The 20,047-nt window shown below is 48.8% G+C and overlaps 1 protein-coding gene across 1 annotated transcript in view; it reads left to right on the top strand.

Annotated features, from left to right (window-relative positions):
* Window positions 1-18,593, top strand: part of actr2 (actin related protein 2) — a 38,139-nt gene extending 19,546 nt beyond the window's left edge. Inside the window, exons 4-9 of the mRNA XM_033026331.1 lie at window positions 4,545-4,617; window positions 5,082-5,218; window positions 9,926-10,075; window positions 12,772-12,917; window positions 14,450-14,582; window positions 15,761-18,593. Coding sequence (XP_032882222.1) covers window positions 4,545-4,617; window positions 5,082-5,218; window positions 9,926-10,075; window positions 12,772-12,917; window positions 14,450-14,582; window positions 15,761-15,931 — 810 coding nt within the window. The 3' untranslated portion in view covers window positions 15,932-18,593. The remainder of the gene's footprint in view (window positions 1-4,544; window positions 4,618-5,081; window positions 5,219-9,925; window positions 10,076-12,771; window positions 12,918-14,449; window positions 14,583-15,760) is intronic.
* The last annotated feature ends 1,454 nt before the right edge of the window (window positions 18,594-20,047 follow it).

The following is a 20,047-nucleotide window of genomic DNA, read 5'->3' as shown; positions in this document are numbered from 1 at the left end:
AAACTGAACTAAATTGTGTCCTGCAAGGGTTCGACAGGGTTTCTGGTCAAGGGAAACGTTTGCAGAGAGAAGTGAGATAAGATGATGTGGGGTGGGGGAGCAGTGCTGCAAATTTCAAAATGCCAGAGGTTATGGGGAGAAGGCAGGAGAATGGGGCTAGGAGGGAGAGATAGATCGGCCATGATTGAATGGCGGGGTAGACTTGATGGCCGAATGGCCTAATTTTTTGTTTATTATTTAGGAACAGTTTATTAATATTCTAACTATGGTTTAATATCCTTGTCTGATCTTTTTAATGAATGTCATTTGAGTAATTGTCTCTGCTTGAAGTTCTTTAATAAACATGTGATAAATGTGTGCAAACAGATGATGTGGGGTGCACACACGCACGCGCACACCGACACACACACAGACACACAGGCACACAGCGCTAAAAAGACGCAAACAATATGCATTCTAATGTTGTTTTACAGAATACGAGATACCACTTCTATAGTTTAAATAATCCTGCTTCCTAACAGTAATGGTGCGTGGGAAAATAACTGCTGCAACTTTTGGGTCATTGCTTGGATCTTGTATGCTGGCATTGCAGTCTCTTCCACTGTCTTAATACTTGTGGGTGGCGCAGCTGGTAGATAGAGACCCCAGAGACCTGCATTCCACCTTGACCTCGGCTGCTGTCTGTGCAGAGTTTGCATGTTCTCCCTGTGACCACGCTTGCCAGAGATGTGCGGGTTTGTGAGTTAATTGGCCCCTCGTGTGTGGGGAGCGGAAGAGATAACAGGCATAGTTGCTCGGCATGGTCTCAGTGGGCCTAAATCTAGATAGTACAATATTTTGGTTCTAGGTTGCATCCTGTCACTTTGGAGTTTGGTGAGATGGGGAGACGATGGTCGGTAGTTTAGTTTAGAGATAGAGTGAAGACAGGCCCTTCGGCCCACCGGGTCTGCGTCGACCAGCGATCCCCGCACATTAACACTATCCTACACATACTAGGGGCAATTTTTACATTTACCAAGCCAATTAACCTACAAACCTGTACGTCTTTGGAGTGTGGGAGCAAAAAAACGAAGATCTCAAGAGAAAACCCACGCAGGTCACGGGGGGGAAGGTACAAACCCGGGTCTCCGGTGCTGCATTCGCTGTAAGGTAGCGCCTCAGATTGAATCTAAGCAACTCTACCGCTGCGCCGCCGTGCCGACCTGGAAGCCGTGCTGGAAACATAGAAACATAGAAAATAGGTGCAGGAGTAGGCCATTCGGCCCTTCGAGCCTGCACCGCCATTCAATATGATCATGGCTGATCATCCAACTCAGTATCCTGTACCTGCCTTCTCTCCATACTCCCTGATCCCTTTAGCCACAAGGGCCACATCTAACTCCCTCTTAAATATAGCCAACGAACTGGCCTCAACTACCTTCTGTGGCAGAGAATTCCAGAGATTCACCACTCTCTGTGTGAAAAATGTTTTCCTCATCTCGGTCCTAAAAGATTTCCCCCTTATCCTTAAACTGTGACCCCTTGTTCTGGACTTCCCCAACATCGGGAACAATCTTCCTGCATCTAGCCTGTCCAACCCCTTAAGAATTTTGTAAGTTTCTATAAGATCCCCCCTCAATCTTCTAAATTCTAGCGAGTACAAACCGAGTCTATCCAGTCTTTCTTCATATGAAAGTCCTGACATCCCAGGAATGAGTCTGGTGAACCTTCTCTGTACTCCCTCTATGGCAAGAATGTCTTTCCTCAGATTAGGAGACCAAAACTGTATGCAATACTTCAGGTGTGGTCTCACCAAGACCCTGTACAACTGCAGTAGAACCTCCCTGCTCCTATACTCAAATCCTTTTGCTATGAATGCTAACATAGCATTCGCCTTCTTCACTGCCTGCTGCACCTGCATGCCTACTTTCGATGACTGGTGTACCATGACACCCAGGTCTCGTTGCATCGCCCCTTTTCCTAATCGGCCACCATGAAGATGAAGCTTGTGCTTTTCGTGGTAATTCTGATGTGAAGGAGAAGGACACACAGCACTGGTGCAGCGCATCCTGCAGATGTAAGATGACTAAATATAGTCGTTTGCTGATCTCACCAGTTAGTGACTCATTTCCTGGTGCTGAGGCCCTTGTAATCCTGCTGGCAAAGCCACCCGCAATCAGTATTCATTTATTTGTGTCTCATCAGCATCTAAAGTTTTTCCTGACTGATCACAAACTTCAACTTGAGTCAGAGTCCTTACAGATTTTCATGACTTTAGACTTTAGAGATACAGCGTGGAAACAGGCCCATCGACCCACCTAGTCTGTGCCGATGGTAGACAAAAATGCTGGAGAAACTCAGCGGGTGCAGCAGCATCTATGGAGCGAAGGAAATATTCTCCCAATTCCGGTAGCCGGAATTGGGAGAATATTTCCTTCGCTCCATAGATGCTGCTGCACCCACTGAGTTTCTCCAGCATTTTTGTCTACCTTCAATTTTCCAGCATCTGCAGTTCCTTCTTAAACAAGAGTCTGTGCCAATCATCGATCACCCCGTACATCAGCACTATTCCACACACCAGGGACAATTTACAATTTTACGGAAGCCAATTAATCTACAAACCCGCACGTCTGTGGAGTGAGAGGATACCGGAGCACCCGGAGAAAACCCGCGCAGGTCACGTACAAACTTCATACAGATAGGATGGAAATGGGGTCTCTGGCGCTGTAAGGCATCATCACTACCGCTGCAACATCACGCCACCTCTCCTTGACCAGAACAGTGCTGCCCTGAGCAGCAGTTTCCCCACAGCTAGCGGAGCCAGGGGATATGGGGAGAAGGCAGGAACGGGGTACTGATTGGGGGATGATCAACCATGATCACATTGAATGACGGTGCTGGCTCGAAGGGCCAATTGGCCTACTCCTGCACCTATTGTCTGTTGCCCTGTAGAATACCTGGAGACGGGGTGAAGGGGCAAACATAATAAATTAAAGTAAAGCTCGATCATTTTATGGATGCCCCGGGGAAAATTATAATTCTTCACCAACAACTTTCTGCACTCTGCCCCCCCCCCTCTCTCTCTCTCTGAGGCCTGTCATTAGTCTTTACAACTGGGATGTCAGGACTTCAGTCACTTGCTGAGCAGATAATATTTGAGCTCTCCGCAGCCAAGTCTACTCAACGTTTTGGGGAAGGAATATTTCTTTGGTTGAGATAAGCAAGACATCTGAAGGACTCTGTACATTTTAATTCTTTAGATGGGGTTATTCTTCCATTATGTGTTTAATTTAACCCCGGACAGCAAAGCTGTGATAGGACCCACTAGTTGTAGAATCTCTCTGATCTCCGCCTGCTGTTCATAAGTGATAGGAGCAGAATTAGGCCATTCTGCCCATCAAGTCTACCCTCCCATTCAATCATCTTTCCCTATCAACCCAATTCTCCTGCCTTCTCCCCATAGCCCCTGACACCCGTGCTAACCCTGTGGTTATAACCATTCCTAAATGTCACAATGGTAGATGCACAGAGTCTCTTGCCCAGAGTAGGGGAATCGAGGACCAGAGGACATAGGTTCAAGGTGAAGGGGAAAAGATTTAATAGGAATCTGAGGGGTAACTTTTTCACACAGAGGGTGGTGGGTGTATGGAACAGGCTGCCGGAGGAGGTAGTTGAGGCTGGGACTATCCCAACATTTAATAAACAGACAGGTACATGGATAGGACAGGTTTGGAAAGATATGGACCAAAGGCAGGCAGGTGGGACTAGTGTAGCTGGGACATGTTGGCCGTTGCGGGCAAGTTCGGCTTGTTTCCCCTCTGTAAACTGGTAAAGTAAACGGGTGGTCAATGGTTGGCGTGGGCCGAAGGGCCTGTTTCCATGCAATTCTTCCTTAGATATATCTTTCAAAGATTCACTTCAACCCTGTAGCTGTGGTGGTGGCTGTTGACTTGGTAATGCAATTATCCAACGTGCGCTGAAAGCAATCCTCTATTGCTCATTTAATTTGTGGACATTTAAAACTGAGCAAAGAGTGAAAGGAGCTACTTGTACATGGGTATAAACAAGTAGATGTTAATCAATGAACGAATGAATGAATACGTTTATTGGCCAAGTATTCACATACAAGGAATTTGCCTTGGTGCTCCGCCCGCAAGTGACAACATGACATACAGTGACAGTTATGAATTACACATAAAACATTAAACATTAATAATAAAACATTATTGATTAAACATGTGAATTAACTAAAATACCAGAGCAAAAGGAGGCTACAGATTTTTGGTTATTGAGTAGAGCTACTACTTGTGGGGGAAAAAGCTGTTTTTATATCTGGCTGTGGCAGCTTTGACAGTCCGGAGTCGCCTTCCAGAGGGAAGTGATTCAAAGAGTTTGTGGCCAGGGTGAGAGGGGTCAGAGATGATCTTACCCGCTCGCTTCCTGGCCCTTGCAGTGTACAGTTCGTCAATGGGGGGGAAGGTTGCAGCTAATAACCAATAATCCAAGTTGTGTTTGACATGTGGCAGTCAACTGGGCAAATGTACAGACTGTTTTCTTTGTTTCAGGTGATGTTTGAGACATACCAGTTCAACGGCGTATACATTGCCATCCAGGCTGTGCTGACGTTGTATGCTCAAGGTACGTACGTATACCTCCGTAGCTGAAATGTTGAGATTAAATTAGATGTGTAAATTTAAAACTTGCACAATGAAGAACTTCATTAGCGTACCATCCTGCATTGCCCAACCAGAATGTAGAGTCACAAACCATCGAATGGTTTCCTCAAGGCCTGTGTATGGGATAGTGGGGGGGGAGGAGGAACCGTAGCGTTTTGCTGGTAAAAGTTGCGCCTTTTAATAAAGATACAAAGATTTTAGAAGAAGGTCTAGTTCTGGGCAGGTTTGAACTTGGCAAAGTTAAGACTGCATAAGAAGGAACTGCTGGAAAATTGAAGGTAGCCAAAAGTGCTGGAGAAACTCAGCGGGTGCAGCAGCATCTTAGCCCCAGTACACTTCAGTGCTTCCAGGAGAATGTATTTGCGTTCATTTACAAATGTGAGATGTGTGACTAAATGTGGGATCTCTCTCTCTCTCTCCCCCCAGGTTTACTGACGGGCGTTGTCGTGGACTCTGGCGATGGTGTGACCCACATCTGTCCTGTTTACGAAGGGTTTTCATTGCCGCATCTAACACGGAGACTGGACATCGCCGGCAGGGACATTACCCGATACCTCATTAAGGTGACCACAAATCCCCATTGCTTTGTTTGCCTCAAGGGAAAATCGTCCGTCAGTGCTTGTTCTCTTACTACCGGCCCTTGGTGGCCATGCATTCTGGTGTTTGTCGCCAACAAGATGCAAGAACAAGGGGTCACAGTTTAAGGATAAGGGGGAAGTCTTTTAGGACCGAGATGAGAAAAACATTTTTTTACACAGAGAGTGGTGAATCTGTGGAATTCTCTGCCACAGAAGGTAGTTGAGGCCACAGTTCATTGGCTATATTTAAGAGGGAGTTAGATGTGGCCCTTGTGGCTAAAGGGATCAGGGGGTACGGAGAGAAGGCAGGTACAGGATACTGAGTTGGATGATCAGCCATGATCATATTGAATGGCGGTGCAGGCTCGAAGGGCCGAATGGCCTACTCCTGCACCTATTTTCTATGTTTCTATGCTCCTTCAATCCGTCCAGTATCACTTGTGACCACATCAGCTCAAAACATTATTCTGTTCATGAACACTTGAAAACTATTAGTACGGGTGTCAGAGGTTGCGGGGAGAAGGCAGGAGAATGGGGTTGGGAGGGAGAGATAGATCAGCCATGATTGAATGACGATAGACAGTAGGTGTTAAAGAAGGAACTGCAGATGCTGGAAAATCGAAGGTACACAAAAATGCTGGCGAAACTCAGCGGGTGCAGCAGCATCTATGGAGCGAAGGAGTTAGGCAACGTTTCGGGACGGAACGAAACGTCGGGACGAAACGTTGCCTATCTCCTTCGCTCCATAGATGCTGCTGCACCCGCTGAGTTTCGCCAGCATTTTTGTGATAGACAATAGGTGCAGGAGTAGGCCATTCGACCCTTCGAGCCAGCGCCGCCATTCAATGTGATCATGGCTAATCATCCACAATCAGTACCCCGTTCCTGCCTTCTCCCCATATCCCCTGACTCCGCTATCTTTAAGAGCCCTATCCAGCTCTCTCTTGAAAGCATCCAGAGAACCGGCTTTCACCGCCCACAGAGAGGCAGAGAATTCCACAGACTCAGAACTCTCTGGGTGAAAAACTGTTTCCTCGTCTCCGTTCTAAACGGCTTACCCCTTATTCTTAAACTGTGGTCCCTGGTTCTGGACTCCCCCATCATTGGGAACATGTTTCCTGCCTCTAGCGTGTCCAAACCCTTAATAATATTATATATTTCAATAAGAACACCTCTCATCCTTCTAAACTCCAGAGTGTACAAGCCCAGCTGCTCCATTCTCTCAGCATATGACAGTCCCGCCATCCCGAGAATTAACCTTGTGAACCTACGCTGCACTCCCTCAATAGCAAGAATGTCCTTCCTCAAATTAGGGGCCCAAAACTGCACACAATACTCCAGGTGTGGTCTCACCAGGGCCCTGTACAACTGCAGAAGGACCTCTTTGCTCCTATACTCGACTCCTCTTGTTCTAAAGGCCAACATGCCATTTTCCTTTCTTCACTGCCTGCTGTACCTGCATGCTTACTTTCATTCGGTGTAGACGATAAGCTGAATGGCCTAATTCTCCTCCTAGATCGTATGAACATGAACTATTTAGATGTAGTTCTGCTTGCCCTGAGTGTGAAGCTTGGTAGCTGGTTTGGAACAGGGAGGGCTTGGCTCTTTGAATAAGATGTATGAGCTTGTACTTGGATGTTACATAGAATTAGCAACCGAGAAACAAGCTATCTTGTTTATCAATGGTCATACTGTATTAAAGCCCGCTGTCCATGCTCCTGCTGCTAACACCACCAGCATTCATCACTGCCCATCTCCCCTGCATGTATATTTAGCTGGCCCTTGCTACCACAAGGAAGTGTTGAGTCATTTAGGTGGAGACGAGTTCCATGTTCGCTGCTTTCAGGGTGGACAAAGATTCTTCTGCATTTTCTATCTTGGTGACGCAGACTGATCTATAGTTTTGTTATAACAAACCTGGAAGTTTGTCTACTCATTTGGTCTGTAAATTTATAACAGCTAAATGCTCGAATCACCAGGTCATTGACTGTAGCTAGGCAAAAATGCTGGAGAAACACAGCGGGTGAGGCAGCGTCTCTGGAGAGCTATAAATTACTTCTCTTCAACTGACTTTCAGAAATGATAGGAGCAGAATTGGGCCATTCGGCCCATCAAGTCTACTCTGCCATTCAATTGCGGCCGATCTATCTCTCCCTCCTAACCCCATTCTCCTGCCTTCTCCCCATAACCCCTAACACACCCGTACTAATCAAGAATCTGTCTAATACTGCCTTAAAAATATCAATTGACTTGGCCTCCACACCCTTCTGCGGCAATGAGTTCCCCTTTCTTTTGCTCTCTTGATACTCCGATTAAACAAAGTACAGTACAGTGTAGAATCAACCCTTCGGTTTACTGTGCCTGCACAATGATGCCAAATTAAACTAATCCTATCAGCCCGCCAATGCTCTGTATCTCTCTGTTCCCTGTCTGTTCATGTTTGTCCAACAGCCTCTTAAATGGTTCAATGGTTCTAGGCCAGGGGGGACCTAGAACTTGCCTTCTGTGGCAAAGAATTCCACAGATTCACAATTCTCTGGGTGAAGGTTTTTCCTCAACTCAGTCCTAAATGGCCGACCCCTTATTCTTAAACTGTGTGACCCCTGGTTCTGCACTCCCCCAACATCGGGGAACATTTTTCCTGCATCTAGCCTGTCCAATCCTTTAAGAATGTTATATGTTTCTGTAAGATCCCCTCTCAATCTTCTAAATTCCAGTCGATCCATTCTCTCATCGTATGTCTTGCAGCAGGACTTGCCAGCGTTATACTCTGTGCCCCAACCAGTGAAAGCAAACGCTCTCTATCTTATATCACTCTACCCACTAGTGTTGCCACTTTCTGGGATCCTGCACCACAAAATCCCTCCATACATCACTGCTCCTGAATGTCCTGCTATGTACCGCATGGCTCCCTCCTGCAACAGTGAATCTGTGGAATTCGCTGCCACAGAAGGCAGTGGAGGCCAATTCACTGGATGTTTTCAAGAGAGAGTTAGATTTAGCTCTTAGGGCTAATGGAATCAAGGGATATGGGGAGAAAGCAGGAACGGGGTACTGATTCTGGATGATCAGCCATGATCATATTGAATGGCGGTGTTGGCTCGAAAGACCGAATTACCTACTCCTGTACCTACTTTCCTATGTTGCAAACAACTTGTGCTTGTTTGACAATAGACAATAGGTGCAGGCGTAGGCCATTCGGCCCTTCAAGCCAGCACCACCATTCACTGGGATAATGGCTGATCATCCACAATCAGTACCCCGTTCTTGCCTTCTCCCCATATCCCCTGACTCCGCTATCTTCAAGAGCCCTATCAAGCTCTCTCTTGAAAGTATCCAGAGAACCCGCCTCCACTGCCCTCTGAGGCAGAGAATTCCACAGATTCACCACTCTCTGTGTGGAAAAAGTTTTCCCCATCTCTGTTCTAAATGACTTACCCCTTATTCTTAAACTGTGTCCCCTGGTTCTGGACTCCCCCAACATCGGGAACATGTTTCCTGCCTCGAGCGTGTCCAAACCCTTAATAATCTTATATGTTTCAATAAGATATCCTCTCATCCTTCTAAATTCCAGTGAATACAAGTCCAGTTGCTCCATTCTCTCAGCATATGACAGTCCCGCCATCCTGGGAATTAACCTTGTAACCCTACACTGGGCTCCCTCAATAACAAGAATGTCCTTCCTCAAATTAGGAGACAAACTGCACACAATACTCCAGGTGTGGTCTCACTAGGGCCCTGTATTCCTCTTCATCCTGCTGCATTCTTTGACAACCTTCCTTGCCCCTCCACCATTTTATGTCGCTAGTGTCAGATCATGCCTCGAATTGTTCCTGCACCTTCTCACCTTTCCCTCGCCACATTATTCCTTGATTTCCATGCCCGCCTCTCCCACTCCTGATGCATCATTTCCAGCTCGTTTTCATTCTATCTTCACCAGGCACCTGAAACGTCACCAGTCCATTCCCTCCACAGATGCTGCCTGACACGCTGAGTTCCTCCAGCACTTTGTGTTTTGGCTCACGATTCCAGCATCTGCAGTTCCAGCTCCAGGTGTCTCCCTCTCCTGTAACAACAAGGAACTGCACATGCCAGTTCACATAAAATGGCACACAGTGCTGGAGTTTCTCAGGGCATCGGGCAGCATCGCTGGAGAACACAAATAGGTTTAGAGTCGGGGGCTCTTCAGACTTATTGGGTGGGGGGGGGGGGGGTGGTAAGCTGGAAGAGAGGACAGTGGCCGGACAAAGCTCGGCAGGGAATAGGTGGACACAGGCAAGGAGGGTGTTTGATGGGCAGATGGCCAGAGTGGTGGAACTACTCACCCTACCACCAGGTGGAGCTGCACTGCCATCTGCTGTCAAAGGGCAGAATTGCAGCAAGGCTGCATTTATTCTCCAGTAGCTGCTGCTGCTTGAGAAGGGTGGTGGGGGGAGCTAGAGAGCGCGGGGGAGGGGGGGGGAGACACCACTAACATGTCTGATTCCCCAGATGCTGTTGCTGTGGGGCAAGGCGGGGAGGGGGTTAGCTGTGGGGGATGAGGAGGGTGGGTGGGGTGAGGCCGTGGGTTGTGGAGACCACCAACATGTCTGTCGTACCCCAATTGCTGCTGCTGTGGGGGGGTGGGGGGGGTTGGCTGTGGGGGGGAGGGGGGGGGGTGTGGGCATCACTAACACGTCTCTCGTTCCCCAGTTGCTGCTGCTGCGGGGATATGCCTTCAACCACTCGGCTGACTTTGAGACGGTGCGGATGATGAAGGAGAAGCTGTGTTACGTGGGCTACAACATCGAACAGGAGCAGAAACTAGCGCTGGAGACCACAGTGTTGGTGGAGTCCTACACAGTACGTACCCTGTACATGTCCTTCATAACATCACAGCAGCAAGTAATACTGTGACTGATCAATACTTAGAAACATAGGAAATAGGTGCAGGAGTAGGCCATTCGGCCCTTCGAGCCTGCACCGCCATTCAATATGATCATGGCTGATCGTCCCCTATCAATAACCCGTGCCTGCCTTCTCCCCATATCCCCTGCATAATACTTGCATCAATAATTGCCCCTGATATACACAATCACCTCCATCTACCTTTATCCAAAGCGTTGCCTTTACAATTCCAAATGTTGTCATATTTCTCCCTTTATTTCACCCGGCTCTTTCTCTACTCCAGAGAAGTTGAGCTTTGCTTACTTTAGTTCTAGTCTGACTGTCTCGTGACAGAGTTAGATTTAGCTCACGGTGTCAGGGGATATGGGGAGAAGGCAGGAACGGGGTACTGATTGTGGATGATCAGCCATGAACACATTGAATGGCGGTGCTGGCTCGAGGGGCTGAATGGCCTACTCCTGCACCTATTGTCTATGTTTCTTCTGATTTCAATGCCTCTTGAGTTCATAAGTGATAGCAGAATTAGGCCACTCGGCCCATCGAATCTACTCCGCCATTCAATCATGGCTGATCTATCTTTCCCTCTCAACCCCATTCTCCTGCCTTCTCCCCGTAACCCCTGACAACCATACTAATGCCAGGTCAGGTAGAGTGGGGAGAGAGTCTGCACATTGCTCTGAATCTACTCCCAGGGCCCAGGGCTGGCTATATGTTGCATTTGCTGTCCCTCCTGCATGCTACCACACGCTCTCTGGGTTATCAAGGGTCGTTTAATCAGTGTAGACCATGGGGTTTGAGGCAGGGTAGTCACCTCGCCCCGTCACCTGTCTGTCACCTCGCCCTGTCATAGAAACATAGAAAATAGGTGCAGGTGCCATTCGGCCCTTTGATCCAGCACCCCCATTGAATATGATCATGGCTGATCATCCACAATCAGTATTCAAAAAGGAACTGCAGATGCTGGAATATCGAAGGTAAACAAAATTGCTGGGGAAACTCAGCGGGTGCAGCAGCATCTATGGAGCGAAGGAAATAGGCGACGTTTCAGTCTGAAGAAGGGTTTCGGCCCGAAACGTCGCCTATTTCCTTCGCTCCATAGATGCTGCTGCACCCGCTGAGTTTCCCCAGCAATTTTGTGTACCATCCACAATCAGTACCTCCTTCTCCCCATATCTCCTGACTCCGCTATCTTTAAGCTTGTACAGAGTGTGTACGATACAATTAAATAGAACTTTATGTATCCCAGGAGGGAACTTGAGCTGCAAACAGCCATAAATACACTAAAGTGTCCAGTGGAAAGGATTGGAGATGTGCAAAGATTGTAGGGGAGGGGGGTCAGTCTCAGTCTCAGTCTAGCCCACGACAGAAGGGGGAGGAGTTGTACAGTTTGATGGCCACGGGGAAGAAGGATCTCCTGTGACGTTCTGTCCTGCATCTTGGTGGAACCATTCTGTTGCTGAAGGTGCTCCTCAGGTTGGCCAGTGTGTCACGGAGGGGGTGAGCTGTATTGTCCGGGATGCTCCGCAGTTTGAGTAGCATCCTCCCGTGAATCCAAGTCCAACTCCGCCCCCAGGGTTATTTAGGTTAATATTTTGTGTAAAATTGTGTAGGACAGATCCTGTGTGAATGGGTGATCGCTGGTTGGTGTGGACTCTGTTGGCCAGGGCCTGTTTCTATGCTGTATCTCTAAACTCTGATTTACTTCCCAAGTAGTGGTTAACATACAATACAATACCGTTTATTGTCATTTGAACCTCAAATGAAGTTCAAAAGAAAATTGGTTTCTGCAGTCATACAACAAGAAAAGAACCAAGACACACACCAACACAATTTACACAGACATCCATCACAGTGAATCTCCTCCTCACTGTGATGGAAGGCAAAGTCTTGTCTCTCCCCTGCTCTCCATTCTTCTCCCGATGTCAGAGCCCCCGGTGGGCGATGGCAAGTCCCACGGCCGTTAAAGCCGCGCCGGGCAATGTTAGGCCCCGCTCCGGGTCACCTTCAACCCCGCATCTAAGGCGGGAGACGTTTGCCGTCGCGGGAGCTCTGAAAAGCGGTCTCCCACCAGGGACCCACGAGCTCCCGATGTCACCGTCCACCGGACCTGCGGCCGGAGCCTCCGAAGCTCCGTAGTCGGGTTGCATCTGCGCGCCACCACAGCTCCCCATGCTCCGAGGCCGACCAGGCCGATGGTGAGTCCGCAGGTTCAGCGACTGAAGCCCCCGGGTCGTTCCGGTTGGATGCTGCTCCACGGTGCTAGGCCCCAACGACAACGGAGACCCGACAGGGAATAGGTCGGGTTCTCCCGTGCTGGGAAGAGATTTAAAAGTTTCCCCCCCGCCCTCCATACATACATAGTTAAAAACAACAAAAAACACTACAAACTATCCAGTCAATGGGACAAAAAAAAAAAAGACAGGCGGACTACAGAGGCTGCTGCAATGTCGGTCACGCCACCTGGAACATTCCTGGCTGTTCACATTTCTGATCTGCCCTGGGCCCAGAACATTGTTGTAGTCACAAGTAAATCTCACCAATGCCGCTACTGCTGCCGATACTTGAGATGAGGCACGTCACGACACTCGGCTCCTCTGTGTAGATGTGTGCACTGCATCAGGGTTGGAGTTTGTAACGCTGAATGTCTTTAGCTTCCAGACGGTCGGGTGATTAAGGTCGGAGGGGAGCGCTTCGAAGCGGCAGAAGCATTGTTTCAGCCTCATCTCATTAACGTTGAGGGCGTTGGTGTTGCTGAGCTGCTCTTCAATACCATCCAGGCTGCAGATATTGACACCAGGTATATGGGCCTCGCACATCCGGGGAACCTTTGCTTGTTTAATAACATCTAAACCACACACAGGGTGGTGGGTGTATGGAGCAAGCTGCCAGAGTAGGGAGTTAAGGCTGGGACTATCTCAACGTTTAAGAAACAGACAGGTACATGGATAGGACAGATTTGGAGGGATCTGGACCAAACGCGGGCAGGTGGGACCAGTGTAGCTGGGCCCTGTTGGCCGGTGTGGGCAAGTTGGGCCAAAGGGCCTGTTTCCACACTGGATCACTCTATAACCCGTGTAGCTGGGACATGTTGGGCGGTGTGGGCTGAAGGGCATGTTTCCACGCTGTATCACTCTATAACCAGTGTAGCTGGGACATGTTGGGCGGTGTGGGCAAGTTGGGCTGAAGGGCCTGTTTCCACACTGTATCACTCTGACTCTAGTGTAGCTGGGACATGTTGGGCCGAAGGACCTGTTTCCACACTGGTTCACTCTCACTCTGTGATGGTAGCTCTCCCAAGGGGCAATGGAGGTAGTTGCAAAGAGTGCAGAGAAGATTTACTAGGATGTTACCGGGACTTGGGGGGGCCTGAGCAACAGGGAGAGGTTGGGCAGCCTGGGACTCTATTCCTTGGAGCGCAGGAAGATGAAGGGGATGATCTTATAGAGGCATATTAAATCATAAGAGGAACAGATTGGGTAGATGCACAGAGTCTCTTACCCAGAGTAGGGGAATCGAGAACCAGAGGACATGGGTTTAAGGTGAGAGGGGGGGACAGATCTAATAGGAATCTGAGGGGTAACCTTTCCACACAGAGGGTGGTGAGCGTATGGAACAAGCTGCCAGAGGAGGTAGTTGAGGCAGAATGCTCTAACAACATTTAAAAGACATTTGGATCGGTACGTGGAAAGGAAATGCTTAGGGAGATGTGGGCCAAATGCGGGTAAATGGGACTAGCCTAGATTGGGTATTTGGGTTGGCATGGCTGAGTAGGGCCGAAAGGCCTGTTCTGTGTTGTCAGACTGTTGCAATGATCAGGTTGTCGGTGGAGGTACCCGGTCGTGGCGTCAAAGCCAAATAGCCGAATGGAAACAAAGCCGAAACGCCAACGAACCGAAAGGCTGCGTCGCCTAAAAGCAAACTCACCGAATGGCCGCTCTGCCGAAACGTCAAATAATGGACATGACGTTGCCGGGGGGGCGGGACTTGTCAGCGATTATTCCAGACCCCCACGTCCATCACATCACTGGCTGGTGGAGACGGGAGGGTGGGGGTCATTTTCCCACACAAGCCACTATTTGACTTTTCGTCAGAGCGGCATTCTGTTATTTGGCTTGTAGGTGACGCGGCCTTTCGGTTAGGTGGCGTTTGGGCTTCGGTTCCATTCGGCTATTTGGCTCCGACGTCCCGTCCTTCGATGCCACGTCCGCACATGGTCAGCGGATGCTTCAGTTGGTGTCGATGCAACAGAACGCACTCGTCTGTCTTTGCGGTTCAGAATTCCAGTTAAGATGCTGTAGTAATCTGGCTGGCTGTGTGCACCTTTTGCAGGTCTGATTTCTACAAGCACATCGTGCTGTCGGGGGGCTCCACCATGTACCCGGGTCTGCCCTCCCGTCTGGAGCGTGAACTCAAGCAGCTATACCTGGAGCGTGTACTCAAGGGGGACGTGGAAAAGCTCTCTGTAAGTCTGCCTTTGCTCACTCCTTACACACTGCTGCTAGACACTGCCTTACAAACATAGAAACATACACAATAGGTGCAGGAGTAGGCCATTCGCCCCTTTGAGCCAGCACCGCCATTCAATGTGATCATGGCTGATCATCCACAGTCAGTACCCCGTTCCTGCCTTCTCCCCATATCCCCTGACTCCGTTAGCCCTAAGAGCAAAATCTAACTGTCTTGAAAACATTCAGTGAATTGGCCTCCACTGCCTTTTCACAGAGTGCTGGAGTAACTCAGCGGGTCAGGCAGCATCTGTGGAGAAAAAGATGGGGGAACGTTCCTGGTCGATCTGAAACGTTGCCCATTGTTGCCTGACCCTGCTGAATTACTCCACCACTTTGTGCCTATCTTCGGTGTAAACCTGCATCTGCAGTTCCTTCCTACACATGCACTTAGAAACATAGAAATTAGGTGCAGGAGTAGGCCATTCGGCCCTTCGAGCCTGCACCGCCATTCAATATGATCATGGCTGATCATCCAACTCAGTATCCCGTACCTGCCTTCTCTCCATACCCTCTGATCCCCTTAGCCACCAGGGCCACATCTAACTCCCTCTTAAATATAGCCAATGAACTGGCCTCGACTACCCTCTGTGGCAGGGAGTTCCAGAGATTCACCACTCTCTGTGTGAAAAAAGTTCTTCTCATCTCGGTTTTAAAGGATTTCCCCCTTATCCTTAAGCTGTGACCCCTTGTCCTGGACTTCCCCAACATCGGGAGCAATCTTCCTGCATCTAGCCTGTCCAACCCCTTAAGACTTAATGTTATTGTGAGCAATTGTGGGCCCCATATCTGAGGAAGGATGTGCTGGCTCTGGAGGGGGTCCAGAGGAGGTTTACAAGAATGATCCCAGGAATGAGTGGGTTAACCTATGATGAGCGTTTGTCGGCACTGGGCCTGTACTCACTGGGGTTTAGAAGAATGAGGGGGTGGGGGGGTGGCCTCATTGAAACGTACAGAATAGTGAAAGGCTTGCATAGAGTGGATGTGGAGAGGTTCCACTAGTGGGAGAGTCTAGGACTAGAGGTCCACTATTCCTTCGCTATATCGATGCTGCCTCGCCCACTGAGTTTCTCCAGCATTTTTGTCCACCTTTTATTGTTAATCCTTTTGCTTTGTGTTTTTTATCCCCCTGTAGAAGTTCAAGATCCGTATCGAGGACCCTCCTCGTCGCAAGCACATGGTCTTCCTGGGAGGGGCGGTGCTGGCAGACATCATGAAAGACAAGGACAACTTCTGGATGACCCGGCAGGAGTACGAGGAGAAGGGGGTGCGCGTGCTGGAGAAGCTGGGGGTGACGGTCCGATAGACGACACCTCCTCCATGCCAGCCTTCTTGCTGCTTTGTCTACCCCCCCTCGTCCCCCCCCCCCCCCACCCCGCTCCTCTCTCAATCATTCAGATATCTCACCCGGGTAGGCATCTGGCCCCGGCTTTGCCTCCGCTCTTTCACGCTGGGTTCCTGGGAGAGCTTCCTTTGACGGGCGTCGACCTCAGCAAATTATCCACCGTTTAATATGACCCATTTTAAATAAGTCACGGCAGATGGGGGTCTCTGTCTGTCTATCTGCTGCATTATTGCTGCCTCCTGGGATAGATGACATGCTCCTCTGGCCCCTGGGGTGACTTGCTCTGGGATAAGGTCATAGTTTGTAGGGATAGGAGCAGAATGTGGCCATTCCGCCCATCGGGTCTACTCCGCCATTCAATCATGGCTGATCCATCTCTCCCTCTGAATCCCATTCTCTTGCCCATGACCCTTGATGGCTTGCTCCTCGGGGCATCTGATCTAACCTGCTTCTCTGGGGACCCTGCGACCACTCCTCTGGGTCCCTGATATAGTCAGCCCTCTGGTCCCCTGAGACTGCTCATCTGGTTCACTGGGACCTCCCCTTGGACAGCTCTTCTGAGCCCCTGGGGCCACTCCTCTGGGACGGCCGGCTCTGGGCCCTGGGTCTAGCTGGCTGCTCTGGCCTGCTGCGTCAGGTCCGGTGTGAACAGCAGGCTATGGCTGGAGTGCAAACACCACACAGTGTGTGTTCTGTTGAATCTGAGCTCCAACTACTTTCATTTATTTTGACCAGGCGCCTTTTATTTTGCACATAATTGCAGTGGTGATCACTTTGACAATGGGTTTTAACGTAGACGCATCTTTTAGGAAAAGGGGGCCAGAATAGAATAAATTGTTGCCAATGTCACTTTTATTAAAAAAAAAAATTACAAAAAAAAATCCGTAGCATCTTGAAGCGAATTATTAATCGGCTTTGATTCTTCATGGGGTGTTTAAATGGCCAGTCGGCTAACTTGCAATGTCCAGTGTTTCTTCTTGAAATAGATGGAATGCAGTTATGCGCTTTTGAAACGGTAGAGAGAGCGTCTGTGTGTGTGTGTAAGACAGACACAAGCTGGAGTAACTCAGCGGGGCAGGCAGCTTCTCTGGAGAGAAGGGACGGGTGACGTTTCTGGTCGAGACGTCTGTGTGTGTGTGTGGGGTGTGTGTAAAGCATACTCTTCATACACCAGCAAAGGTTACAGCAGCAAAAAACTAGCCAAAGGCCTCTGGCTTGCCCGAGGTTTGTAGATTTAACGTTTGTAGCTCTGCTAATTGAAATGAACCCTGAATATATATTAAATATGAGAGCTTAAGAAGGAACTGCAGATGCTGGAAAATCGAAGCTAGCCAAAGTGCTGGAGGAACTCGGTGGAACTCAGTGGTGCAGCAGCATCTATGGAGGGAAGGAAATAGGCAACGTTTTGGGCCGAAACCCTTCCGGGTTTCGGCCCGAAACGTTGCCTATTTCCTTCCAGGTTTCGGCCCGAAACGTTGCCCATTTCCTTCGCTCCATAGATGCTGCTGCACCCGCTGAGTTCCTCCAGCACTTTTGTCTACCTATTAAATATGAGAAGCTGGAACAGGCTGGCTGGTACAACTGATATACACGTCAACTATCAAAGATGATAACCCTCTCTCCCTCTCTCTCTCTCTCTCTCCATGGCTGCCCAGTTCTCTTCATCATTAGAACTGGATCTCACTTTCATATCATGGACTGCATAAAACAAAATAAAGCAAATTAATTTGTAAATAATTGTGTGATTGGTGTGTGTGTGTGGAGGGGTGGGGTGTGGAGGTGTTTAATATTCCAGCATGGCTGTAGAAACAGTCGCTGCAGACCGACAGGACTTGTGTTCGCTCGTTGGCTCAAACTAACCATCGCACTTTACTTTCATCCTTTCAAACTTACTCCTCCTCTTACCCGACTGCTCGCGTGCAGTTGAAGCTGCCTCCTGGGCTATTACCGATCCAGGTCCTTCCCCCCCCCCCCCTCCCCTGGGTTGTGTGAGAGCCTGGGTTGGCCACAGACTGGGAAGGGGGACCCTTTAAATACCCACAATATCCATAGAAGTGTCCAGAGACAGAGTTAGCGAACTAATCTGACCTGCCAAATTTATCAGCCTATCGATCCAGACTCTTTTGAAAAGAGCGCGGCATCTAAAACAATCGTGGCTGAACAGCTCACAAGTGAAAGAAGCAGAATTAGGCCATTCGGCCCATCAAGTCTCTACTCCGCCATTCGATCATGGCTGATCTATCTCTCCCCATTCTCCTGCCTTCTCCCCATAACCCCTGACACCCACACTAACCAGCTATTTAGTTTTAGTGTTCTTCAGCTTCTTTCGGCTTGTGATGTTATCAGACTTAGCAATGCTATATGTCTGAACTAAAGGGGTCCATACCTGCAAAACATTCTTCTGTTCTCTTTGATCTTTCCCGGATGGAGTTTAATTATGGGTTGCCTTTGTTTTCCTATTTGCTTGGATCAGCAGCGTGTTGGAACAGGAGTCAAACCATGTGTTGTATGGACTTTTTAAATGGTTGCTCTGTTTTATTTTTAAAGCTGTATTCTTCAAAACAAAGGTTGTGCAGACAACTTGTGTAGACCATTTCTATTAAAGTGTAAAGTTGATGATAAACATGTTCTTGTGCATGAGGTTGCTTCTGAATGTTCACCCACGAGGCTTTAGACGAGCGTTGTATTTCCACTCCCCAGTGTTTCCACCGTACCAGCGTTCCCCGAAACTCAGCGGGTCAGGCAGCATCTGTGGAGAACATGGATAGGTGACGTTTCACAGAGTGCTGGAGTAACTCAGTGGGTCAGGCAGCATCTGTGGAGAACATGGATAGGTGACGTTTCACAGAGTGCTGGAGTAACTCAGCGGGTCAGGCAGCATCTATGGAGCTAAGGAAATAGGCAACTTTTCGGGCCGAAACCCTTCCGGGTTTCGGCCTGAAACGTTGCCTATTTCCAGAAGGGTTTCGGCCCGAAACGTTGCCTATTTCCTTAGCTCCACAGATGCTGCTGCACCATAACTCAGCGGGTCAGGCAGCATCTGTGGAGAACATGGATAGGTGACGTTTCACAGAGTGCTGGAGTAACTCAGCGGGTCAGGCAGCATCTGTGGAGAACATGGATAGGTGACGTTTCACAGAGTGCTGGAGTAACTGGACGTTCTGGGTTGAGACCATCTTCAGACTTGATCTGAAAAGTCACCTATCCCTTTTCTCCAGAGATGCTGCCTGCCCCGCTGAGTTCCAGCATTTTGTGTCTATCTTCGGATGAAATCATCATCTGCAGTTGCTTCCTACACAGGGTGTGTTCTTTACAGTGTAATCTCAAGTCAAGTCACTTTTATTTCTATAGCACATTTAAAAAACAACTCTCGTTGGCCAAAGTGCTTTACATCGGTGGAGGTACTAGCGTTATACAACAGTGGTTCATAGATTAAATACATACAATATAGCCCTCACTCAGAGAACGTCAAGAAAGGCTTGAGAGTAAAGATGAGTTTTAAGTCTCGACTTAAAGGAGTCAATGGAGTCAATCTGCCCCTATTTGCAGCAGCTTGTTTGAACAGACTACCGAGGCTCACTGTTGCAGAGGTGAAACCCCTCCCTGTGCATCCGTGCAGGATTTAATGAAGCAAATTGTTTTCCACTTAGTCAACCAGAGGGGGCAGCATCTGTGGTGTGAGTATAGTTATAGAGTTACAGGCCCTTCAGCCCACCGCGCCAAAGAATGGATCAACATGGCTAAAGAATGGGTTGACTGGGCTTGTATTCACTGGAATTTAGAAGGGTGAGAGGGGATCTTATACAAACACCAACAATTCTTAAAGGACTGGACAGGCTAGATGCAGGAAAAATGTTCCCCATGTTGGGGGAGTCCAGAACCATGGGTCACACAGTTTAAGAATAAGGGGTCGGCCATTTAGGACTGCGATGAGGAAAAACGTTTTCACCCAGAGAGTTGTGAATCTGTGGATTCTCTGCCACAGAAGGCAGTGGAGGCCAATTCACTGGATGTTTTCAGGAGATAATTCGATTTAGCTCTTGGGGCTAACGGAATCAAGGGATATGTGGAGAAAGC

This window comes from Amblyraja radiata, chromosome 8, assembly GCF_010909765.2.
Source record: "Amblyraja radiata isolate CabotCenter1 chromosome 8, sAmbRad1.1.pri, whole genome shotgun sequence".
NCBI lineage: Eukaryota > Metazoa > Chordata > Chondrichthyes > Rajiformes > Rajidae > Amblyraja > Amblyraja radiata.
This window is presented reverse-complemented; position numbering and strand designations above follow the sequence as displayed.